Below are 26,313 nucleotides of genomic sequence, written 5' to 3'. Positions count from 1 at the left end.
ATATATAGGACCATGTTGTCATGGTTAAAGACACAGCCACTCACATGGGAGACCTGGGTTGGAATCCAGGCAACAACATTTATCACTTTTAATGGCGGTGTCACGTCCTGGCTATGCCCCTAGCCATCTCTGCGCTGGGCTGGGGGCATAGTCAGGACAGGAGGTGGCACCTCTAGCCACAATCCTTTTAGTCTCCCCAATTGGAGGCAGTTGTTGATCGTTGCCTCCAATTGGGGACCCTATTTAAGTTCCCTATTTTGCCACACCAGTGTGGTTCATTTTGGTTTTGTTCCTGTGTAGGATAGCCCATGTCACTGGTTGCTGCTTTTGGCTTGTTTTGTCTTCCTTTGAATTAAACATGGATTATTTTCATTTCATCGACTCTGCGCCTGTGTCCTACCACAACCTCAACCATGACAGGCGGAGGGGCTGAACTAGGCTTGCCTGGTTCCTTCTCTGGTTTCATTATCTCATAATAAGAAATCACAAAAATTGGACAACATTCCTGAATAATCAATAGCCTCTGGTGTTCGTCTTCACAATTCAGAGATAAAAACTAGCCCATTAAACCTAGGATAAACCCTAGTACCTCACAATAAACCTACTTAATTACTTTTCAGAGAAGATACAGATCTTAGGCAATTTGCTCAAAGTTGTCAATTGGAACAAAATGTTAAGAGTATTCAACACTGAAATTATCTAAATGAGGCAGTAAATGAACTGAGACAGAAAGCACGCAGGCTGTTCTATGTCATTAAAAAATTACATGAAGTAAAATGATTTAATGAGTTATTTAACTAATATCACTTCATGAAAACAAGGTGTGGGGTTTAACTGCAAAACCAGATTTCCCTCAATGGGAAAAAGACCGTACTTCAACATTACATTGAGAGTTCTGAATGATTTGGCTGCATGTCCAGAGGAAAACTAAAAACTTGACAGGCTCTGTGAACAATTCCTTGTCATTGAGAAGTGTTTACATGTGAAAAAAGGTCTCCCTGTAGAGGAAAATATGTGCAATCACAGCATCACAACAAAACCTTAGGCAGAGCAATATTTTCTGACAACATGTCAGAAGTCTAAAACAATTAAATAGTGTAATTTCCCCAAATTTGAGACCATTTTATGTTCTTTTGTTTTCTATTGACTATCATTCTTCTAATTTGCCTTTGACAATCTTGATTATATATATTCTTTTATATACACACACACTGTATATTTAGTCTTGATTATGTGTATATTTGTCCCTGCTATTGCTGGATAGTTTGATGTGCTCTGTTTTCCCTTTATTTCAAAGGCAAGGATCTGGCTGTGTGCTGTAAACAATAAGCACACTGAATCACACTCAAACAAGTTATCAGTCTTAAACGATTAGCCTACTGAATCACACTGAAACAAGGCACCAGTCTTAAATAATTAGCACACTGAATCCTACTGAAACAAGGCACCAGTCTTAAACAATTAGCCTACTGAATCACACTGAAACAAGGCATCAGTCTTAAACAATTAGCACACTGAATCATACTTTAACAAGGTATCAGTCTTAAACAATTAGCACACTGAATCACACTGAAACAAGGCATCAGTCTTAAACAATTAGCACACTGAATCCTACTGAAACAAGGTACGAGTCTTAAACAATTAGCACACTGAATCCTACTGAAACAAGGCACCAGTCTTAAACAATTAGCACACTGAATCACACTGAAACCAGTTATCAGTCTTAAACAATGAGCACACTGAACCATACTGAAACAAGGCATCAGTCTTTGACTCTGAGAACTGTACACCGTTTTGAACAGAGTGCTTGTACCCTGCCAGGCTCTACTTTGGTCCTGAACTCTCCACGCAGTGCTGAGTGAGGGGACACAAAGCCTTTCCACACACTCCATTATCATGAACTGCAGTCCTACATGGAGAAGTGTGAAGTTCGGTCAGCAGTGCGGTGCAGCCCTCCACCCCTACATCTTTTCACCCTTTAGTAAAGTAACCTGCTCTCCTTCTGCAGTCCCCTTCCTTTCTCCCCTTCTCTATTGATCTCTCCCTCTATCTCAAAAAACGTGTAGCAGTATGGACCACCATCATCCTCTTTTGGCCCACCGGCCCTTAATCGATACCATATCTGTTGGGTTGTAATTTTGAAGAGGCTGCTGTGTTCTGACCTCAGAAATCTGGCCTGGCCTGTACTACTGGGCACAAACACTCACTCACAAACACAGAAGCACACATATGCTCATAAACATAGATGTTTCATGTTTTTCTTGGCACTGAACCACTCTCCTAGATTCCTCCTCTTCCCTCATTCCGGTTGGATGGGTGCTTCATGCAAAAATGCCTTTATTAATAAAGGTTCACTTTTGGTATCCAAACATCTCTACGTTTTTATGGGGATTTCCAAGAAAATACCAGCACCAGTGACACGACAATCTTGTTCCAGTCTTACCAGCTTTAATGAGCTGTTGACCACCGCTACACCACACCAATTAATCAGAATGTTCTCTCCTCCTTACCCAGCCTTAAGGAGAGAACCCCTGGCCAGCACTGACTCCCAAAATGGCAGACGGTCGCCAACCTGAAGACAGCCCCCCTCAGTGGGACCCATCAGGGACAAAGGACCCGTCATCCCCCCCAGCCCACGGGGCTAATGGGTACCCTCCCTCCTACAGGGCGTGCCAGTCAGGGACAGCTCATGGAGCGGCACCTCCTTCCTATAACGCTAGAGAAAATGGCTTCAACGGGGACCACGCAGTTACGGCTGGTAAGAACACCTGATATCTGACACTTAGGGACAACGTGCATGTCTGGTTAGTATTTATGTTTAGAAAGTGTCTGGGGGTTGGTCACAGTTGCACCTGTCACTGTCACCAATGTTAAACAGGGCATGCAAACACCCATCCACACACTGCTATGTCTGGTTGGTAATTATATTTGTTGCTGTGCTTCCACTGTACAGTATCTAACAAAAGTGAGTACACCCCTCATTTATCTGTTCATGTGACAACACTGAAGAAATGACACTTCTGCAATGTAAAGTAGTGAGTGTACAGCTTGTATAACTGTGTACATTTGCTGTCCCCTCAAAATAACTCAACACACAGCCATTAATGTCTAAACCGCTGGCAATAAAACGTGTGTACACCCCTGCAGTATCTCACAAAGGTGAGTACACCCCTTACATGTTTGTAAATATTTGATTATATCCTTTCATGTGACAAGAACAAAATGTCCAAATTGGGCCCAATTAGCTATTTTCCCTCCCCGGTGTCATGTGACTCATTAGTGTTACAAGGTCTCAGGTGTGAATGGGGAGCAGGTGTGTTAAATTTGGTGTCATCGCTCTCACACTCCCTCATACTGGTCACTGGAAGTTCAACATGGCACCTCATGGCAAAGAACTCTCTGAGGATCTGAAAAAAAGAATTGTTGCTCTACATAAAGATGGCCTAGGCTATAAGAAGATTGCCAAGACCTTGAAACTGAGCTGGAACACGGTGGCCCAGACCATACAGCGGTATAACAGGACAGGTTCCACTCAGAACAGGCCTCGCCATGGTCGACCAAAGAAGTTGAGTGCACGTGCTCAGCGTCATATCCAGAGGTTGTCTTTGGGAAATAGACGTATGAGTGCCGCCAGCATTGTTGCTAAGGTTGAAGGGGTGGGGGGGTCAGCCTGTCAGTGCTACATTGTAGCAAAGTGTCATTTCTTCAGTGTTGTGACATGAAAAGATATAATCAAATATTTACAAAAATGTGAGGGGTGTACTCACTTTTGTGAGATACTGTATATGTACATATGTATGTGTATTTATGTCTAAGTACTGTACGTATTTCTGTATTCTGGATTTTGACGCAAACGAGATGTCTCCAGAATAATCATCAAACCAAAAGCCCCCAAAAGAACAAGCCGGCATGTTCCAGAACACCAAGCAATGATGTCACGCTGCTTCTCCACCCCAGTGATGCAGTTTTTGGCTGTCGGCACCCATACCTCCTAAACTATCAAAGATTATGGTGGAAAGTTCAGAAAGCATGCATTGTAATCATGATCAATGTTGGTGTTTCAAAAATAACTATTATTTTTAGTGTCTTGTTTGTCTTCTTAAAATGATCGTATTCTCCGACATATAGGAGTTTATGACTTCACAGACCAATACATAGGAAGTATATTCTACCACAAAATCTAAATTTGCTTGTTCTGGATTGTGTGGAAGTGATCTTGTGTTTCAATGGCACATTACAGTACGTATGTGTGTGTTTGTGCCATCACTGGGGAGAAGATTCTAGTCTTAATTGCCACAGTAATAATGGAGTATGAATCTACTGAGGGTGCTTCACTGTTTACTGTTCCTCCCACACAGCAAGAGGCAGGGCTGTGCTTATTGGCTGAAAGACACATTCACACAGAGAAATTCATACACACACTGAGGCATCCATGCTATACCCTGCCCCACACTTTCCTCTGTGTTGCCATGGCACCGGCTCCCCTACAATTTAGTTTGCCAGAGCTCTTTTGTTCAGAGTCCCTGCAATCTTTCTGCCGTTACATTTCTATTTCTGCTGACACACAAAACCTCCTGCTACCCACAAGAAACATTTCACTTTTCTGACTGTTGTATTCACCTCCCAGGCCGTTATATTAACAATAGTATGTTGCCCAAAGGGGCCTTGTTATGTCTATGACTCATCTCACCTGTTATAATGAATTCCTTGCAATGTTTAAGACCATACATTTCATAAACTATTGGTCAAGAAGTCAGACAAAGGGAATCTTATATCACCACACAAAACAGTGTACCCTTTGTGTAGACCTCCCATAAGTAGTCTGGACAGTTTGGGTAGGACTCAAACAGTCAGCTACAGTCATTATACTATGTAGGTGAAGCTACATTTTCAATTGAAATATCCCTACCATATCTAAGACCACATAAACTGGGTGGTTTGAATCCTGAATGCTCACTGGCTAAAAAACAATGGTATGACATCACAACTTTTCCTGTTATTTTGGTAACAATAGTAAAAATGCATCTCAGGGTTTTTTGGTATGTTGCTAAAAGTATCCAGCCACTCTGTGTTGTGCCTAACACCAACACTTATTGGCTGTATATCACACTCCCTAATGTCATATTGATTAAAAATAACACTAATAGCAATGGCAATTAGCAAATCCTTTTGATTTGTTCACCTAACCCTAACCTTATGGACAGACACGTGACAGATTCTTTTGACAACGTTGTTAGAATAATAAATTCAGGAGTTTCATTAAAATAAACTACACTAGATGCAATTGGACAATATTTGTATGAGTTTTTAAAGGCTTCAGTGCATTCAGAAATGATTAAAATCACTTGTATATGTCAGAATGCTACTATTAATTTAAAGTTGATAACATTTAGATTTTGTGTCACTAATCTACATCCAATATTCCATAATATCAGCGGAAATTTGTTTTTAGAAAATTGGATGTAAGTGCCTTGGAACGAAAGACACCAACAATAACTCCACAATACTAATCTAAATGACAATAAAAATAATGAAGGCTGCACAGAGTAGAAATATTAATGAATCCACATGAATCCTGTTGCTACAAAGAATGCAATTCTATTCGTGTTCTGATATCAAATAGGTATGTTTAGGGCAAATCACATTCACCGAATGCGTCACTTTTGATATTTTCAGGAATTGTATGGACTGCACCAAGTTATGGGTTAGCTGTTATGCTTGTCATCGACAGTTGAAGTTCTAATGTGGGTCGTTTGTGCAACAAAGCTTCTGCTACTGCTTTCTTGTCCAAAGTCCAACTGCTCTGTAACTTTAGCCAGCTAACCTCAAGCTGTATCTGGCTATATTTTGTTATGGAAGGAATTTACATTAATTACTTCAAGCATTAGCTGCCTAGTTAGCTAGATAATAGAAAACTGTTATCTAGCCGTTTTCTGCCAATTGTCTGCTGGCTAACTTTATCTATCTAGCTAATATCCAAATGCCCTACATTTTCCAAATAAGTACAGCAATTGTAACCTTGTCTTACAGGTCAAACACTGCAGATGGTGTAAGTTATGCTTGGTAGCATTAGAAAAAAACACAATAGACGTGCTATTTCAACCATCAAGAATACAGTTCAGTATGCTCCTTCCCAGGTCTTGACATTTTCATCCATATTATGTGTTGATCAGCAGTGACACTCGAAGAACTCTGCCATTTGACTTTCAAACTGGATGCTGAGTAACTTAGCAATGTTGTTGGGTTATTGTCATCCCAGGTGCATGCTGCTTTTTTGTTGGAAAATTTGTTATTTTCCTTACAAATCTACAGTATGAAATCTAGTGTGTATGTGGAAATGGTTGTTTCTACTTGATCATACAAAAATAATCATTAAAATGTGTGCACTCACCACTGTAATTCACTCTGGATAAAAGCTTATGCTAATTGAGTTACAGTAAATGCCAAATTTAAATTGATGGATGTTATATGACCTTCAAACATAATTAACTTTTACTTTGCTTTGAAGGAAATTTAGACACATTTTTATAATGTAACGTAAATGTCGCAGTCAATTAACTTGCTTTCTGAAAACTGCCAAGAATTCATTCTGACTATCCATGGATTTTCCATTAGAAGACAAAAACCAGCAGACCAGGATTTAAACCAGTAACCCTTGCAGTTATGCTCTCATACCACATATGCCATTAAGGCCCAGACCTTTTGAAATCTGTCAAATTAATGGTTACAATAGTAATACATATTACTGGGAAGTAACTGAAAAAAAAGTCAATTGATATGTCCCCCACTTCAACCATGTCCTACCAAAGCTATTTCAACACAAAACTTTCACCTACTACAGCAGCTATGTTGGTCTATTATAACTTTAGCCAACCCCTATTACTATCTGTTTCTAGGAGTAAGAGGACTAAATCATCTCATGCTAAAATATTAAATGCCCTGGAAAACAATGGTACTATTTGCAATTAAAATACCCTTTCAGCCAGCGCAGGATTGATTTTTATAGAAATGTATGCAGGTTAAAAACGTTTTCTTTGAGATGTCTTGTGTGGAAATTGTTTTAGGCCAGTTGAAAAATCATGAAATTCGATGTGTTCTACATACCAGACATCATGTAATATTTATAGATATTTTCTGTACTGCTATTTAAATATGATTATAAATCCCCTGGCTTTACTTTATATGTGGGAACATCTTTTCAAAGAGTATTATTTAGGCTGTTTGAGAAGGTTAAAATCCTAAGCAACCTACATTGTTTGAAATGCTATAGACCAACATTGCTTCTGTAATAAATCAAGGCTATGTGAAAACCTTGCAGAGCATTGGGAAATTTGCATTTATGGTCGTAATACGAAATAACTTTCATCTGCCTCAGACCATATCCACTACCTATCACCACATCTCTCGCTCAAAACATAGGTTGACTAAAGCACAAAAGTCTATTTACAGCTTTGTTGACATTTAATCCCCACAGTCTCTGGGATGGTATATGACTGTCTTTCAAAGACATTGACTTTTAGCAAGGTCGCTAAAGCCATTGTGTTATTACATGTTGTGCAAATGTCAAGTGTACTGCTTGTAAAGAAATGTACGTTGTTGAATCCTTTAACTTATGTACAGATAATACATCTCCACCCACCATAACAGAACATTGCATGACATTATGCCATGCAATATAACATTGAGTTCTAATGAGAGGTAAAGCATTGCTGATCATCATCTGATGCTGTTTGAGCATCTTAAAGCTACTCTAACTGAAACAAATTTCTTTGACCGTCAGCGTTTTAGGTGACAGAACTACCTGATCCATTTTAATCTTTCTTATTGAATGCATCTAGTGCAAGCAGTTTCCTTTTTACCAGATTATCAACCGCGGGCATCAAAGAGACTAGAACATTATCAGTTGGTGGCAAGCCTTCTGCTGCTGAGAAGTGTTTGTCTGCTGTTCTTCTGTCTATGAGGCCATGGCAGAGCACAGTAGACAGGATGGGAGGACCAAAGATTGACAGAGAGGTTATAGCTGTAGCTGACTGGCACACTTCAACCCTACAAGTTGTTGCTTTCCGTCTCCAAAGCCCTCCAGATTGGCAAAAGTCATTGAAGCAGGAAATTGGCTTCTTGACATTCTTCTGAAACAAGTTAAAAAACATAACCACCCAGAGAGGGAGCAATGGAGATGGATAGAAAGGAAAGGTGGACGAGGGGTCTAAAACGACGATGTAGAGGGAGGAAAAGAGAGATGGATGAAGAGAGAGAGCGATGGATAGAAAAACAGTGAGAGGAAAAGAGGAAGGATGGAGACATACAGAAAGAAAAAGAGTGACTGTGTTAGTGCTTCTTGCTGCACCAACTGTTGGCTTAAATTACAGTGATTTGCATAGAGATGAAGTGCCATGTCCTTGAACAACAAAGACTTGGCCATGGCTTCAAGGAACTGATGCCTATTGGTTAACTGACTGGGTTAAGTGTTATTGCCCTGTGAGTAGGCCCTCTATGTCAACTAGTCCTTTGTCAAACCCAGGTGCTGTGGAGGAATGACTGTCTGTCTGTGGATTTTGACTAACATTTAATTTGACATATTATTTATTATTCAGATTAAAATTAGTTTGTTTCCCATTTCTCCAATTGAAAACATTTTAGGTAGAATGTCACACTATGTTCTGCTTTAAAACAATTCATTCGGTTTAGGTAGTATTTATGAAAAAGATCTACTACTTCTTATTATTTTTAATTAATGGTCAGTATTTTCTTTTAGGTAAACAGTCCCCAGTCCCCTATGTGGGAACATGCCTGATTATTAATGCTGTAAATATTTACATTCAATAATAAACTGTATGTTTTTCAATACAAATTTTTACGAAACCAAGCGAAAACAGACATGTTATTTACACAGCTTTTGCTACTGTCTGTAATCAACATTGTCAAAATTCCATTTAATTACAGTGTGTTAATTACTAAAACATATTTTTTTGTTCAAAATATTATAGTATTTTTAGGTTAATTACTTCTCTTTAATGCTCTTTGAGACATATAAGGTGGAATAACTGTACTATTACTACCTTTTGTGATTTGTTACATCTCAGCATAGTACAATGAACCAGGAGTAGGATCAACAAAATAGACAGCAAACGTAATTTCTATAATAACAAAAAGGTATTTTCACGGCTTTGTGAAAAAAGTACCACCTCTGTGTTTAATTGCTGTATAAGGTGTTCCAGCAGTAGATCTGGGGGATCTGGTGGGGCAAATTATTCAAACCTTGAAAGTTTGTCGCACGTTCACATCTTCTTTCTTAGCTACTGGCTTTACTATATACATTAATAACTACAAACACGATGGGTGTGGTGGGCTTTTATGACATGTCTCAGACTAATCTGGTCATTGGACAGAGTTAAACACCATCGAATCATTTTGATTAGTCAAGTGATCCACAAAGATGTTAAGATGGTAACGTCATTGCAATTGCTCATTTTAAAATCCTTTTGGAGTATATAGCCATTATATCCTTCACCGTGTCAGCTCAGGTATCGGATCCAGCAACCCACCAGTCACTTATCAGGATCATAACTGTAACCACTAGGCTACCCTGTACACGTTGATCTGATCTGGGGCGATCTTTTCCAGCTTCCAACATGTTAGTCAGTTCGTTTGGCAGCATCCTATTTGACAGCATCCCATTTGGGTGTGGCCTGTAAGCGCTCCCAAACATTATTATTCGGGGATAAAGGGGAGAAGATCGTGAGGGGAGAGGATGAGGGGACGTGTGTGAGAGAGAGAGTGAGAGAGAGAGAGGGATGGGTAAGAAAGGAGAGGACAAAGAAAAGGATGGGTAGGGGAGAAGAGGAGGGGATGAGGAGGAAAGGGAAAGGAGCAACCAAAGCACAGAATTAGGCAGGGCCCAGACCACCTAGATAGTGCGTTGCTGTGACAACGTCTCCTTTCTGTTCACACACGGAGGAGTTTTGCCGCCGGTATCTCGCCGGCTGGGTCCCTCTCTCTCTCTCTCTCTCCCTCTCTCCCCTGCGCACACAACCGTGTGGTGCAAACCTGCATTTTGCAGTGTGTCTGACTTTGTGGCTGCCTCAGGTCTCAGATTGAGGGAATCGGTTATTAGCTTTGTTCTGCAGTCTGGTACTCTGGTCTGACCACTACAGGTAAGGAGAACCTTTTCTGTCCTGCTAATGTGTTTCAGTATAACATTGACTGGATATATGTGTGGATTGTACTTGTGGTTTTGGATTATAATGGGACTGTTCTTCTCTTTCATACAACTGTTTTATTGATATTTTAGACTGTTTAATTTATCAAAATGTTTAGGTCAATAGGGTAAGAGTTGGTAAGTGCGTCGTGAGCTGTTACTTTTCACTGTCGGAAAGGGCTGTAGGGAGACCGAAGTAGACAATTGGCATTAACATTTGTGTAAAAGGTTGAAGTCATTACTGTGTTTTTTGTGTGTAAGAGAGAGCATGTTTTTGCGTGCGCCTTCTAGAGAAACTAATTTGGATGCAGGACACATCACTGCCCATTCTTTGGAGGGGGGTCTAGGTGAGGGAGGGAGGACTGTCTTTCTGGAAGGAGGGAGGGACTGTCTGGATGGAGCGATTGTCTGGATGGAGTGATTGGATGGAGGGACTGTCTGGATAGAGGGACTGTCTTTCTGGAAGGAGGGAGCGATTGTCTGGATGGAGCGATTGGATGGATGGAACGATTGGATGGATGGAGGGACTGTCTGGGTGGAGGGACTGTCTGGGTGGAGGGACTGTCTGGGTGGAGGGACTGTCTGGATGGAGGGACTGTCTGGGTGGAGGGACTGTCTGGGTGGAGGGACTGTCTGGATGGAGGGACTGTCTGGATGGAGTGATTGGATGGAGGGACTGTCTGGGTGGAGGGACTGTCTGGATGGAGGGACTGTCTGGATGGAGTGATTGGATGGAGGGACTGTCTGGGTGGAGGGACTGTCTGAATGGAGGGACTGTCTGGATGGAGTGATTGGATGGAGGGACTGTCTGAATGGAGGGACTGTCTGGATGGAGTGATTGGATGGAGGGACTGTCTGGATGGAAGGACTGTCTGGATGGACTGTCTGAATGGAGGGACTGTCTGAATGGAGGGACTGTCTGGGGTGAGGCAGGAAAGGAGGGAGGCAGACAGGGAGGCAAGGTTGAGTAGCCATACTTTGGATGACGTTATGGTACTGTAGCAAGATCAGGATAGTCAGACACCATAGTAATCAAAGGATGTCAAAGAACCTCTTGTGAACTTGGTCAAAGCAATCACATGCCAGTTGAGATACAGCTCTTTTGGTTGGAATGTCCTGTTGGGTGATTAAAATGCTACATCAATCTGACCGAGGCTGGAGCTATCGCCCAATTATCTTTCAGTTCCTTCCATGTGTCTCTGTGGAGAACTTTTAGGCAAAATCTTGTCTGACCCCTCCCACTCTGATCAGTCTGTGTTTGTATTGGTCAATCACGACAAAACAAAATCCTGATGTTTGAACTGTTTCTTTACATTTGCTGTGGCCGTCAAATCTGTCTCATCATGCTACCTACAAACTGTTCACTGTTAACTAAATACTGTAGATGCATTGCACTCAAAAGCTCATCTCTCTGCACCTAGATAGCATTGCATATTCTGGAACTGTAAATGTGTACATACATCCATGTATATTATTCATATTCCATTACCATATATACTCCTCCCATTGTATGGACTGGATGTGGATGTCAGCTATGTGTCGATTTAGTGTTTTCTGTCCATATATGTTGTCTAACTCTAGCAGCACCATTATACCAAGTACAATACTGATAATGTATCAGTTTAATTGCCATTAATTAATATAATACATTTAATTAGTAATTGGAAGGTGATTCTGATCATCTCTTTTCCTCTCCTTCATTTCAGATGTAGGATTTGGATTGGTACCTCAGTCACTAAATTACTGGGCTGGTATTGACTGAGATAAGAGAACAAAACCGAATTCTTTGATCTTAATGTTGACATTGAATCAACATTAATGAGACAGCCAGTCCCATGCACAAACATGTATACCTTTTAGATGTATTTCAGGTATGCGAAATATAAACAATTAGCCAAATGATATAATTTCTAAGCATTTTAGCATTTTATCCAATATGTGGCATCTAGGCTGTTGAATAATGCTCTTACATTTTCAACATCCAGAGTTTTAATCTATTTTCTCAGATAGTTTAAGACTTTACTGATCATTTACAACTTTTAATTTGTTAAAGCAATCTTTTACATTTTTCAAAGCTGATTTTGTATGTTGCTGTGTTTATTTAATTGCCTTTGGAAGTGCTATGTATTTGCCCATGCCTGTATTGCACTTTGACTTTCAATCTAAAATGGAACCACAGAGAATGGGCTAATTTGTGTGGGTGGGTGGGCTGTGTGAGTGTCGCCAGACGATGTATAGGGGCCTGTATTTGTGTGCTGCACATGTGTATCTGCATTATGCTTGCCTGTGTGTGTGTGTGTGTTCGTGTTCGTGTGTGGTGGGTCCTTAGACAGTGCATCTTCGTGACTTTCTTTCCACTGCTTGCCATGTTCATGACACTGTCATGACACACTCTAAAAAAGAGCTCATGACACGAAGGTTTCTGAGTGTGGAATGAAGGGTATAAAGTATGTGTCGTGATCCCTTTGAACATGATCACTTTATTATAAAACTCTGTGTATCCACAAAACGTATCATACTCTCTCTCACACACGCACACTCACATTACTTATGCAACTACTTGGTGGTTTAATTACTGCTGTGTTTATTATTATCCTGTAAACCTATGCCTAATGGCTAGTATATCTGGGTCGTATATTCATTAGTGAACACTGTAGCTAAACACTATGCAACAGAAAACAAAGCAGACTACATTGTTGACTCAAAGTTATCAGCTTATCACAGGCCGGTGCCCTGCTCCATCTTTGATTGGTCCATAGGTTTGGCTTCTGTCTTCCTGTCTGAAGCAGTTTCCATGGTGATGCCTGCAGTTAGAAGGCTGACAATCCTCCAGTATATGTAGATTGTCTATTCATATATCAGCGTTAAATAACAGCATATTTTGCCTGTTATTTAATTTTCTCTTCCCATGGTTCTCTGCTTAGAGAACATTTAGCAGTAGACAGACAGGACACAATCAATCAATAATAAATATTGATCAGTCAATAAGTACTGAGCTTGAGTAAATCATCTGTCAACAGGATGATAAGTCAGATGCAGTATATACATTTAATTGACAACTGTGTGTGTGTGTTTGTGTGTGTGTGTGTGTGTGTCACAGAGCAAGTGTCTGCGCGGATCGTACAGGAGGTGACAGCCGAGGCGGTGGCAGTACTGAAGGGAGAACAGGAGACGAGACTGCCGTCAGGTACGCATGGAAAATATACACACACATGCATACGCCGACACACGCACAACACTCTCTAGACATGACCCACCATAGTTCACAGTAAGCAGAACTATTGGAAATGTCAGTGCATATTTGTATATGTACAGATGCATGTGTGTGCATTTTTGTTTATGTGTATGCACGCATAGATGTGAGTTAGTGTGCGTGTGTGTTTCTGGGTTTTGAAGAGCAGTGCTAGGACCAGACAGCTGTCAGAGTAGATCTTCCATGGTGATAGTGTCCATGGTGATAGTGTCCATGGTGATAGTGGTGGGGATGAATTCAAGAGCAAATCAGATCAGCCACATCAACACTGAATCTTAATATGCTCTGTAGTAGCTGTATGTCTGTCTGTCCATCTGTTAGCTCATCTGTAATAAGTAGCAGTCTGAATGTCCAACCTCTATCTGTCTATCAGCTCAGCTATAACCGCTCAGTGGTGTGAACGTCTTTGTCTGTCTGTCTGTCTGCCAGCTCATCTATAGCCACCAGCAATGGGGACACCTGTCTGTCAGTATGTCAGCTCATTTATAACAATCTAGTGGTTGCAAAAGTCTGTCTTTCAGTTAATCAATAAACAAGAAAAGTCCCAATTAGGATAATTATATATTTTTAATACAATAACATAAAGCACTAATAATGTTAACATTAAATAGCTAATATAATGAAGTTGTTTACAAATTAAGATCATTTTAAGTACAACCCTGTTTTCAAAAAACGTAGGCCGCTGTGTAAAATGCTAATATAAACAGAATGCAGTGATGTGCAAATAATGTATCCCTATATTTAATTGAAAATAGTACAAAGACAACTTGTTGAAACTGAGAAATTATGGAAAAATACATGCCCCTTTTGGATTTGATGTCAACAAACACGTTTCAAAAAAGTTGCGACAGTGGCATGTTTACCACTGTGCTGCATCACTTCTTCTTTTAGCAATGTTCTGTATGCGTTTGCTAACTGAGGAGACCAATTGCTGTAGTTTTGAAAGTGAAATGTTTCCCCATTCTTGCTTGATATAGGATTTCAGCTGCTCGACATTTTGGGGTCTCCTTTGTCGTATTTTATGTTTCATAATGCGCCAAATGTTTTAATCGGTGACTAGTCTGGACTGCAGGCAAGCTTGTTTAGCACCCAGTCTCTTTTACTACGGAGCCATGCTGTTGTAATACATGCAGAATGTGGTTTGAAATTGTCTTGCTGAATTAAGGAAGGCCTTCCCTGAATAAGATGTATTCTGGATGAGAGCTTATGTTGCTCCAAAACCTGTATATATTGTTCAGCATTAATATTGCCTTCACAGATGTGCAAGTCACCCATGCCATGTGCACTGATGCACCCCCATACCATCACAGGCTTTTGAACTGTGCACTGATAACAAGCTGCATGGTCCCTCTCCTCTTTAGTCCGGAGGACACAGCATCCATGATTCCCAAAAATAATTTCACGTTTTGATTTGTCAGACCACAGGACAGTATTCCACTTTGCCACAGTCCATCTTAAATAAGCTCAGACTCAGAGAACATGGCAGTGTTTCTGGATCTTGTTTATATATGGTTTCTTCTTAGCATGGTAGAATTTTAACTTGCATTTGTGGATGCAGCGACGTACTGTATTCACAGACAATGGTTTTCGGAAGTGTTCCTGAGCTCATGCAATGATGTCCACTACAGAATTGGAAGGGCTGGAAGATCATGGCCATTCAATATTGGTTTTCGTTTTTTTCATGATATTATTTAGGCTATCGTTATTGATGAGATCCTCAAACTCTTTGCAATTTTGCGCAGAGAAACATTATTCTTAAATTGTTGCTCTATTTGCCTGCGCAAATATTTATATTTGCCTGCACAAATATAAAAGTGGACATACATTTTCAAGAAACAATGAATTGTCTGTTTTATAATTTGACAAGTTGTCCTTGTACCATTTTGTACTGAATATAGGGTTTAAAAGATTTGTAAATCTTTGCCTTCTGTTTTTCTTTACATTTTATGCAGCATCCCAACTTTTTTGGAAAGGGGGTTGTATATTAAATAGTTTCTTTCTTTACTTTTTATGACAACTTTTTGCTGATTTGCTATTGCAGTTGATGATATACAGCATATATAACAGAGAATTCTCAAAACAGCCGTTTATTCAAATGTATTAATCTACTGTTTACAGACATTTCAGGGGAACTTTAAAGGATTAACTAGAGAGTGAAACAGGGAAAATGTGAAGAAGGGGAATGACAAAGTGAAAGAGAGACAGACAGAGAGAGAGAGGGAGGAAAGGACTCTCTACTCCAGGAAAAATCTGTTACTGTATCAACACATACAAAGCCTTGCCAATTGGCTGTTGTGTAACTTTTCTCATCTCTCTATATTTGTCTCTCTTCTTTTTTCTGTAGTTGAAGACACGGCGAACTTGCCCCCGTCCCCTCCTCCATCACCTGCTGCCGAGCACTGCTTCCAACCACTGGAGCAAGGTAAGGTCCCCAGAACACTCTGAGGAAAAAAAGAGAGAGAGAGAGAGAGAGAGAGAGAGAGGGATAGGGAGAAATGCAGGGAGAGAGACCATGAGTGAGTATTGTTGTCATCAGCATGTGTGTGGAGTTGTATTTGACAGTGGTGAGAATCTTAGAAACCCATTCCTCAGACCCTGTTGGAGGATACGGTATGCATCATCATCAAATTAACAAATAGCTGGGACTCCTTCATTCATGTTACACAGCAACAGGAAGCCAAGCCCAGGAAGTGTTTCTTAAAGATGAATTCTCTGAATGTGGACGTCAACAGAAGTGATCTGCCTCCTCATCATCCCTTTCCCCTCCATAATTAGATTTTCTATCACTTTCATCACTTCTTTAACCCAACCCCTCCATCCTCAGTCCCATGCTCTCCTATCCTGCCACTTCCGTGTCCACGCATCTTGGAATGCCAGTATATAACCTCCCCCTCCTCCCCCTCCTCACGCCCTGTTTCATCCTTCCACCCCCTATCTTTCATCATCAACCCCTCCTGTCCTTGCCTTTACACCCTGGTAACCAGCTGGAGTTTCCTTCCTAACCTCTTTAGTTCCACTTATGAGTCTTTGTCTCTCTGTCCTTTATTTAAGCATGCCTCGTTGTTGGTTCCTCCTTGCTCCCGGCTCATGCTTGTTTGTCTACCTGGTTTGTTTCTGACTGTGCCTGGTCTGTTGTCTGTGTTTGTCTAGTCCATTCTGACTGCGGTAGACATGTGAACTATGACAGAGTTTGTGAGAAGAGCCAACCATGCTCAGACAGACTGGCGATTTGGGCGTCCATTTGCTTGTTAGCTACAAAGGGTCCTGATGTTCAGGGGATGTTTTTTCAGGTTACTCAGCTCGATTAGGTAGGAACAAATGCATTGAAAAACAACATGGGAACTCCCTCTCTTCCAATTTTAAATGTATTTCAATAATCTTTCTATCAGAACACCCTGGCAACACTATGCTATAGGGGCAATAAACAAACACCTCAATCAGCAAGAGGCCCGCTGCCGGCACAGTCGTTTGCCCTCTGGCGGCAGTAGATCCCTTGTCAGCATTGTAGCAGTCCACACTAGCTTTCAACGGATGTCACTGTTACATCGCTTTACATCACTGTCACTGTTATGTGTTCAAAATGTGGTCCCAACTTCTCTCTGAGTATGGCGGGCCCCAAACTCAGTCACTTTAAGTTGCTGGTCATTGTCCTTGTATATTTGTCTTCTTGCTTTGCTTTCTCTCTCTCTCTCACCATTTGTCTTAATGTTTCTCTTGTTCTATCTCCATTGTGTTTTTCTCTGCATCAGTTTTTCTTCCTCTTTGTTGGTCCCCGCTTTGATGTCCCTTGATTCCCTCTTCTCCCTTTCTGTCTGTCTTTCTCTGTGCGTGTTTCCATATTCCCTTTCCTCTGCTGTACTTTCTTCTCCTGTGTGTCTGCTGTTTCTCGCTACTTTGCCCTTTCCCTCCTTCCCTCTCCCTCTCACTTTGTTTCACTCACTTTCTGCCTGACAGTTTCAGTTTGTCCCCTGTCCCCACCTCTCTGTCAGTTTCAGTTAGTCCCCTCTCCCCACCTCTCTGTCAGTTTCAGTTTGTCCCCTCTCCCCACCTCTATTTCAGTTTCAGTTTGTCCCCTCTCCCCACCTCTATTTCAGTTTGTTTGTCCCCTCTCCCCACTTCTCTGACAGTTTCAGTTAGTCCCCTCTCCCCACCTCTCTGTCAGTTTCAGTTTGTCCCCTCTCCCCACCTCTCTGTCAGTTTCATTTTGTCCCCTATCCGCACCTCTCTGTCAGTTTCAGTATGTCCCCTATCCCCACCTCTCTGTCAGTTTCAGTATGTCCCTATTACTACTGCTCTGTCAGTTTCAGTTTGTCACCTCTCCCCACCTCTCTGTCAGTTTCAGTTTGTCCCCTATCCCCACCTCTCTGTCAGTTTCAGTTTGTCCCCGCTCCCCGCCTCTCTGTCAGTTTCAGTTTGTCCCCTCTCCCCGCCTCTCTGTCAGTTTCAGTTTGTCCCCTCTCCCCGCCTCTCTGTCAGTTTCAGTGTGTGTGTCCAGGTGTTCCCTGCAGTAGGTCTTCTCCTGTGTGTCTGTTGTTTGTAGATGTAGGGGATGAGGTGGAGGAAGCCTGCCCTCTCCGCCGCTTCCAAAATTCTCGGGAGAGGTGCAAGTTCCTCGCCCCCTCCATCTCTGTGTCTGTGCCCGAGGATGACCCCTACCACTCTGACGAGGAGTACTATGATCACCCCTTGTTCAGCCCTGAGTGGGATTGCTCGGGCTCCTCTCGGCCCACAGTGCCGGCCGCTGCCTTTAGACAGATCCAAGGTGAACCGCGCATGGTTCCTCTACGTACGCCATTCTCCCCCCCCCCGTCTCCCCTTCTTCCACTTCTGCCTTCCTGTTTCTCCCTCTCTGCTCTCACCCTTTTCTGTGGTTTGACCAACAACCTCCGTCTCCCCGTCCGTTCGTCCGTCTGTCTGTGTTTGTGTCCCTGTGGTGTCAATTAGCTCAGAGAATCTAGGCTCTTTCATGTTTTGTGATGTTTTGATGATCAAGTTTGTTTTGATTTTCCTTATATCTCAGTATCTCAATAAAAGCCATTTGTGCCCCCTTTAGTCAATATTGCCTCTGGAAGTCGCTTGAGCTTAAGTTTTCTGATAAAAATAAGCATAATTGGTTAAAGTGATTTGATACATATTACTTAGAAATAGCTCCATTGATATATAATTTGAAAACATAATGAAAGGTAATTCTTAAACGTACATGTGAATAATTGCAAGGATGGACATTAAGTGCATACATGTTTACGCATACAATGCTACATGCAATTTCACATGACACTAATAGAATGACATGCAGGCAAGGGACTTGTGGTCCAAATGGCTTACAGTAATATATAGAGGATGGTTGTGTATCAACTAAAATGGTTGTATGTACAATTCTTCCTCTCTGTCTGTCTGACATCTTCATGCAACGTGTTGTGTATCTGTCTGTCATTTCTCCCCAAAAGACATCCTTGACCTATCCAAACAGGCCCCAAAATATTACACACACACACTATTCACTGATCTTACTCTTTCACATGGATATTTGACATATTAAGGACAAACATCTATGTGGTTAAACGTTCTGAGATTGAAAAACAAATACCTCAGTCTCAAAGGACACTTGAGACAGTATACTTGTGTTTGTCCAAAGAGACATCCATTCTCCTCTGTAGTAAGGTTAGGGTTTATAGTACCAGCCTTCACTTCATGTCCCCAGCTGGCAGACTGTGGGTGTTACAGGATAAGGGAGACAGCTGTAGGTGTATCAGGTCACAGTTAGCTCTCTCCGCTCTGCCTCTCCCTGGTCAGAGATGGCCTGGTCAGTCATCTCCTCTTTGTCTCTGGATCACAGACTGTATAAGGCATTGGTCCTTCTGTCTGTCTGCTTCTTCTGGGCAGTGAGAGCTCCTGTGGCAGAGTTCTTGCAGCGATGAGACTAACACACTGCACACAGCTGCATGTTGCCATGCAGGCAACACACACGCGTGCGCACTGAGGAAAGTGCTGCATTGCTGGGAGATGCGTACATTGGGGCTGCCGCATCAAAGCTGTTGATTGGAGCAGGATGTTGAGTCTTAATGCAGGATGTTATCTGAATTAGCACAAGCCCTCGGCCCGTGATTCCTGACACATCTGAGCACAGTGTCTCCGTCTCCCCTCATTTTCTGCAACTGACATGCTGACTTAAACACAACTTACGGTCTAGAACTTGGATGAGGTGGAAGTTGGATTAAGATATGTTTTAGTGGCCCTACTTTCAACTGATGAAGGGGGATGCAATATCCACTTGGTGTATTTTGTGTTAAATGTATATATAGCTACATAGCTTTGCTGGCGAATAGTTTTAACTGCTAACAGTATATTTGATTAGAACATAATACGATGTGTCAGCAGCCATGGCGTGTGTGACAGAGTTTTTCATGCAAATGACTGTCGCCATTTTTATACCTTTGAGATTACACATTTGGCGGACAGAGGTCAGAGTTCATTTATAGCCTGAGGAAGACCTTCCGGTTCATTCCGTCATAGTTGCACTCAATAAAACTACAGGACGTTCACTTGTGTGCTGGATAGGTATCTATCTTTCTTCGACCTGTACACATCTTCTTTTCAGGAATCTTTAATATGATTTTGTATCCATAGCCTCCTAAGAGCCACGCTTTGATAATGCATGCATTCTTAATTTCTCTTAGCTATTTGGGATTAGTAGGACCCGATAAGTAAAATATCTAAGCATGGCGCAAACAACTGTCCTCTAATAAGGGCAATAGGTTTAAGTTGAGCAGAATGAAGTACATGGTGCCTAAAACAGTGTCCTCATATGCGGACCCAGGGTCTCAGGAGGATAATATGAAAAGGCCTCTGCACGCTTCAATTCTATGATCCAAAACTGCCAAACAGTCCAAACCCAAACCAACCATGGGGGCCATGGGAGAACATCACTCACTCATACGCTACCACATCTGTGAGCAGTGCGTCTATCTCTGTGGACAGAATTGAATATAAACTGTGATCCGCCTATACAGAGCTGAAAGTGTCCCCATGTAACCCCAGTCTGTGTTGCCATCCCGTGGTCTTGATGTGTACTGTCCACCTCTCCCCCTCTTTTATACAAAGTAGAGACTGTCGAGGCACTTACTGACACCTTCGAGGAGGAGGATGAGGAGGATGAGGAGGTGTTGATGTTGGAGGAGGAAGTGGAGATGAAAGGGGCAGCCGCAGAAATCGTGGCGGCTCTTGAGGAGCTGTGCAGTGGGGATGACCCTGAGCCTGAGCTGGAGAGCCCCCCAGACGAGCCCTTAGAGCAGGCAGAGGCCGTGGGCCAGGCCCAAGCTGCCCCCCCCATACAGGCAGAGGCAACTAGTGCTGTCCCACAAGGCCCTAATGGGAGGGAGGAGGTGAAGGAGGTGGATGAGGAGAGCACTGAGGAAGGTGTGTCTGTTTGTCCTCTATCTGCTGTCTCGGGCTGCATGCAACTGTGTTGTGTAAAGACAAACCATGAGATCCTTAGACATAGTGGGAGTACATGAGTGAATAAATGAGGAGGAATGGCTCGGACTTGTCCCGCTCCATGCTCTTGTATATGCTGCAAGGCAACGCAGGCTTGATGGTGAAAGCTAGGGGAAACTCTTCCAAATGTCATTTTTTTTGCCTCCGCTTGTGTTTTCGGTTTCTAGCAGCAGTATTTGAGGCCGGCATTGTCGTGTCTGTGTATGAATAAAATGTCCTCACAGTGCTTCCCCATCTCTGATGTTGCTCACCAATGTATTGATGTCTCATTGTTGTTAATCCATCACTCTCTTTCTGTCAGTGTTGTTTGCCATTGGAACATCACATTTACTGTATATAGCATGTAAATCCACAGATGTATTTTTACTCAGCTGTGTTTGCGGGCATGGGGGTTCTGAAGCCATTTCACTGTTTTTCATCTGCTATTTGTCAATACTGTATTGTTCTGTCATTTTTCCTTTTTTTCAAGAAGTGTATTAGTTGACATTTATAAGCTTGAATTCACATCATGTAAAATAGTTTTACAACTCATACTATAAACATTTGATGATTAATTACTGTATATCGTCTAAAAGTTAATTGCTACATTTATAATTGTTTTGAATGATCAAAACGCATATTCTCAGGAAATGTTTTGTCATAGTGCAAATCTTTTAATATTAAGCCTGGAAAGAATGACAGAAATGCTATTACTTTACCTATATTAGATATGTCAAGTCGCCACTCGTCGGAGAACATTCCATTCCTCATTGCTTGGTTCTTCTCACCAACACCATGGCTTCCCACTGAATCCGGTTCAGTCATTCCAGTTCCATAACGTTCTCTCACCTTCCATACCATTGTTCCGTCTATCTTTGATTGGGTTCCTTCCACCTCATGCACCTGTCCTGCCTCCTCAGTGATGCGCGATGCCGTCTGTATTGTGCTACAGTAAGTGATAAAAGGCTGTGAGTCTGGAGCCGAGCTTTGCCTGTATCTGTGATAGTATGCGTGGCCCTGTTTAAAATGGCTGACCCAAAACAAAGTAGAGTTAAATGTTGCTGAATGTTGAAGCACAACCAAACAAACTACTAAAGGTTTAACTTACAGCTTTGAAGATGGACACGGACAAACCAGACAGTGAAAAAAGTGGATCCCTCAGCCCAGACTTCCCTGAACCAGAAAGTCCAGCTTTCTTTAGAGTGGACCAAGCAGCAACACCTCTGAGCCCCAAAACAGACATGGCTTCCCCTTCTCTATCTCCTTTCCCTCCAAACAGCCAGAGCCAAGACAAAGATTCTATCAAAATGTCTGCACTGGATGAACCTAAAACAGTCTCTGAGAAGCAGCCATCAGTGGAAGTTCTTGACTCCAGTATCCTCACTGGTGTTGAAGGGTCTGGATTCTCTACAACCGAGGACAGAAGTCAAAACCAAAGTGTTTCATCTGACTCTAACAAAGACAAATCTGGTATGTCAGCTTATTTCGAGACTTCAGCTCTGAAGGCCGAAGAGGAATCCAAGGAGATTCCAGCAGCGGAAGGTTATTATGAACTGAGTACAGCAGGAGAAGGGAAGAAAACTTTAGGGAGCAGTTCCCCAACAGTTCCTTCACCCCCTGAGATTAACTACAGCATGCTTGCACAAACCCAGTCAGTGGATGAGAAACCAGACACCAAGATGAGTCTGATTGGAGATCAGAAGGACACCTTACCGGCCCTGGACAGGGGTAAAGAATGTAGGCTGTCTCCTGGAAAGTTGGCTCTGGATCAAAGAAGCTACTCTCTCAACATTACGATTGGATCAATGGATTCTACCGGCCAAGGTCGACCGAGGAACTTCTCCCCACTCGCCACAGATATCATGTCCTTCACCAGTGGTAGTCTGGATGATTCTGCTGAGTACCTCCCGGTCACCACCCCATCGGTAGAGAAGGTGCCGCCCCCTTTCCCACCCCTGATCCTTGAGACGGCAGCGTCAGTGACATCGGACACCTCATCCCCCCCCCACAACACAGCGCCAGAGACCCCCCAGGGGTCAGAGTCACCAGATTCTCCCTTCCCACCCAAATACTACTACAAAAATGGGACAGTCATGGCCCCCGACCTACCTGAGATGCTGGACCTGGCGGGCACCAGGTCTAGACTGGCGTCTGAGAACACCGATCCAGAGATTGTAAGAAGGAAGTCTGTCCCTGCAGACACACAAGGCCTTGGCTGTGACTCCCTGACCAGCCTGGTCCTGGAGGACCAGAGTCAGAACCAAAGTCTCGCCAAGAGCGAGAGTCAGCTGGAGGAGTTGGGTTACTGTGTGTTCAGTGAGTACTCGGGGCCCATGCCTTCCCCCGCCGACCTGCAAAGTCCCATTGACTCCCCTCCGCAACGCTTCACCCCAATGGCTCTGGAGGAAAAGATGGCAGAGGAAAAGTTGAAGATAGATGCCAGAGACAAATTAGATGAAGATGAGAAGGGTCAGGTGGCTGTGGGTGCAGGTTCCACAGAAAAGGAAGAAACCAAACAAATTGGAAGCAAAGGTTCCACTTCAGAGGAAGACAGCAACAAAGATATCATCCATGACAAATTAGCCGTGGAAGACAACACGGTTTCCGCTCTAAACGAAACCGAGTCCTTCATGACCCCAACAGTGACAGTCACCCTGGATGAAGGGGGGAAACTAGGGGATGGAGGACCAGAAACGGATGCTGAGATGGCTGCTTATGAGAAGCAGATCCGCAGGCTGGAGATGGAGGACAGGCCTCTTAGCATGGAGGAGGAGCGAGAACTTCAGGAGCTTCGGGAAAAGGTGAAAGACAAATTCCTGGTGCACCAGGAGGCATACGAGGAGGTAGATGCTGAAGATGTCTACCAACTGACTGGGGTAGCCAAGGACAGGATTGGCAGGCCTATCAGACCTTCCCCAGCCTCTTCAGTGGAAAGCACGACAGAAGAAGACAAGACTCCAGTTACTGAGGCTGAGAAACCTAATGAGACTGGTGGTCAGACAACACCTCCAAAGGTTGATATCATTCCAAAGTCTCTGCCTGTGTCAGATGGTGGCGTGAGCACCACAGAAGAACAGACAGGGAAGGTTTCCGAAGAGAAGCTGAAGAACGAGCATGGTATGGAGGTCAAAGAGATGACCATGGAAGAAAAGGAAAAGGAAAAGGAAGAGGACAAAGGGGAGGAGAAGAAGGAGAAAGTAGAGGAGGAGGAGGACAAGGAGAAGGAAGAAGAGAAGAAGGAGGAGAAAGAAGAGAAAGTGGAAGAGAATATCGAACATGTGGTGGAACAAGAGGAAGTCACAATAGAGATAAAACCATCAAAGCCTGAAGAAAAAGAAGAGATGGTTGCCAAGGATATAGTGCTTGACAATGAGGAAGAGGAGGATGAGGAGGATCGTGAAGTTCTGACAGGGGCAAGAGCTGATGTCGATGACCTTCCAGAACCCAGAGCTGTCATAGAGTCCGTGGTGACTGTAGAAGATGACTTTATTACTGTAGTCCAGACCATCGACGAGGGCGAGGAACCAGGACACAGTGTGCGTTTTTCCGCTCTGCCTGAGCCTGAGACGCCACAGGCTCTTCACGAAGACGAGGAAGAGGAGGATGAGGAGTCCCAGGAGGTGGAGATTATGGAAGCAGCTAGTCTGGAGGAGGTGGGCGATGTCTCAGAGGAGGTCAGTGAGAAGGAGGTGCCTGTCTCCCCAGAAAAGGAGGTATATACAGAGACAGAGGGACAGACCGAGAGCTACGATAGAGATGAGACCACAATGGATGACTCCATTCTAGACAGTTCTTGGGTTGACACTCAAGGTAAGATTTTTTTGTTAGAATCCCATAATACACAGTATGCCCTAAGAACAGACGGCATGTGATTTAATTACAAGAACTAATATCATAATTAGTTAGAAAATACAATTGATTTGAATTGAATAGAATTTCTGTCCTTTTCATAGTGGCAACATCTAATAATGAAAACAAAGTTATCTATTAGAATCTATATTAGCCAATTTCTTTGTTTTATCACTGTCCATTGCATATTGTCCATAGTTCTATGGCTTGATTCCTTTTCTGTACCTAGATCTCTCCAATGTCGATGTAGATGATGATAAAAGCATGGCTACAGAGCAGATTGAGCCCTTAATAGCCGATCGCATCCCAGCCCCACCCGTCAAGAAAGAGAGGAGTCCCCAGCAGGAGAAGGAGAAGAGGGAGAAGCAGCCAGTGAAGCCCAAGACCAAAGGGGTTAGAGTGAAGGGGCGCGAGGGTCGTGTCTCCACCCCTGAACGTAAACCTGTACGCAAGGAGCCAGTCTGCATCCCCAGGGAGGAAGTCAAGAAGAAAAAAGGTTTCAAACTACGGTTTCTCTCCAATTTAGTTTGTTACTTTATTCCCTGTGTTTTGGTTCATTATTTCTTGTTAAGATTTGTTTTTCTTTATGATTTTCCATGGGCCAGGTTCACAGACACTGATGTGTATGATTTCCGTTTAAATAGTGTTTTAGGCCATAATCAGGCTGGAGAACCATCTGACAAACCAACAAGACCTTTCATTTCTTTAGAGTTTTTTGTATTCATGTATAATTCATTGACAGATTATGATTTTGTGTTCAGTAACATTCGAGATGTCAGACGTACACTAACTGGGCGTAATAGTCTCTCCTTTAACACCTTCCTGAATCTCTTTTGCTCCCTTCATTTTCTATTGATTATGTCTCTTCCTCTTCTTTCTCACTTTCTTCTCATGCTGCTCCTACATCCTTCCTTTTCTCTCTTCAACTATGTCCTCTTAGCCGTGATTAAGAAAACTGAGCTGACTAGGAAAGAGGGGACCCAGACGCGCTCTTCTCCGTCCCGGAAGAGTGTGTTAAAGCCTACTGCTGTCAGGCACCCTCGGCCCGCCCAACCCCACCCCCACCCCCATCCCTGTGCTAGGAGGAAACCTACAGGTGACAAACCAGTCCTGTGGTTGCATCCCAAATGGCACCCTATCTGTGGGAGTCATAGGGGCACGCTAAAAGTAGTGCACTCAATATGGAATATGGTGTCATTTAGGACGCACGATTGGCTGACTGGAGCCAGGGGTGCTGGCCATCCGAAATGTGGCTGCACACTTCAACATTTGCACTTCATCAGTCAGTCAACATTCATTTAGAAAGCCTTTTTACATCAGCATTTTCTTTTTGCACGTGATTTATTGTTTGCTCAATTTTAGTGATGTGCAAATATTGGATGGTTGTTAAATTTGTACGAATAATTTTGTTTATGTATCCATCAATAACAATTTATTTATTTTTATTTGTATTTTAATTTTTTGTCTGATTTGATTGTCATGTTCAGTGTTTTTGCAAATTTTTACATTAAAAAAGAAATTATATACATTTATAATTTAA

General features: G+C 42.6%; 1 protein-coding gene across 7 annotated transcripts in view; it reads left to right on the top strand.

Moving 5' to 3' along the window:
• Positions 1 to 26,313, top strand: part of map2 (microtubule-associated protein 2) — an 80,245-nt gene that overhangs the window by 34,758 nt on the left and 19,174 nt on the right. For 4 of the 7 annotated variants that reach the window (XM_034297662.1, XM_029113503.2, XM_029113498.2 and 1 more), the window contains 8 exons: positions 2,515 to 2,758; positions 13,299 to 13,385; positions 15,796 to 15,873; positions 17,992 to 18,213; positions 20,553 to 20,867; positions 22,035 to 24,734; positions 25,003 to 25,269; positions 25,714 to 25,869. In XM_034297662.1, coding sequence (XP_034153553.1) covers positions 2,554 to 2,758; positions 13,299 to 13,385; positions 15,796 to 15,873; positions 17,992 to 18,213; positions 20,553 to 20,867; positions 22,035 to 24,734; positions 25,003 to 25,269; positions 25,714 to 25,869 — 4,030 coding nt within the window. In that variant the 5' untranslated portion in view covers positions 2,515 to 2,553. The remainder of the gene's footprint in view (positions 1 to 2,514; positions 2,759 to 13,298; positions 13,386 to 15,795; positions 15,874 to 17,991; positions 18,214 to 20,552; positions 20,868 to 22,034; positions 24,735 to 25,002; positions 25,270 to 25,713; positions 25,870 to 26,313) is intronic. The other 3 variants (XM_034297659.1, XM_034297658.1, XM_034297661.1) reach the window with 3 other exon arrangements.

This window comes from Esox lucius, chromosome 16 (genome assembly GCF_011004845.1).
Source record: "Esox lucius isolate fEsoLuc1 chromosome 16, fEsoLuc1.pri, whole genome shotgun sequence".
Classification (NCBI taxonomy): domain Eukaryota; kingdom Metazoa; phylum Chordata; class Actinopteri; order Esociformes; family Esocidae; genus Esox; species Esox lucius.
Note: the sequence above shows the minus strand (reverse complement) of the source record. Positions and strands in the feature narration are given on the sequence as shown.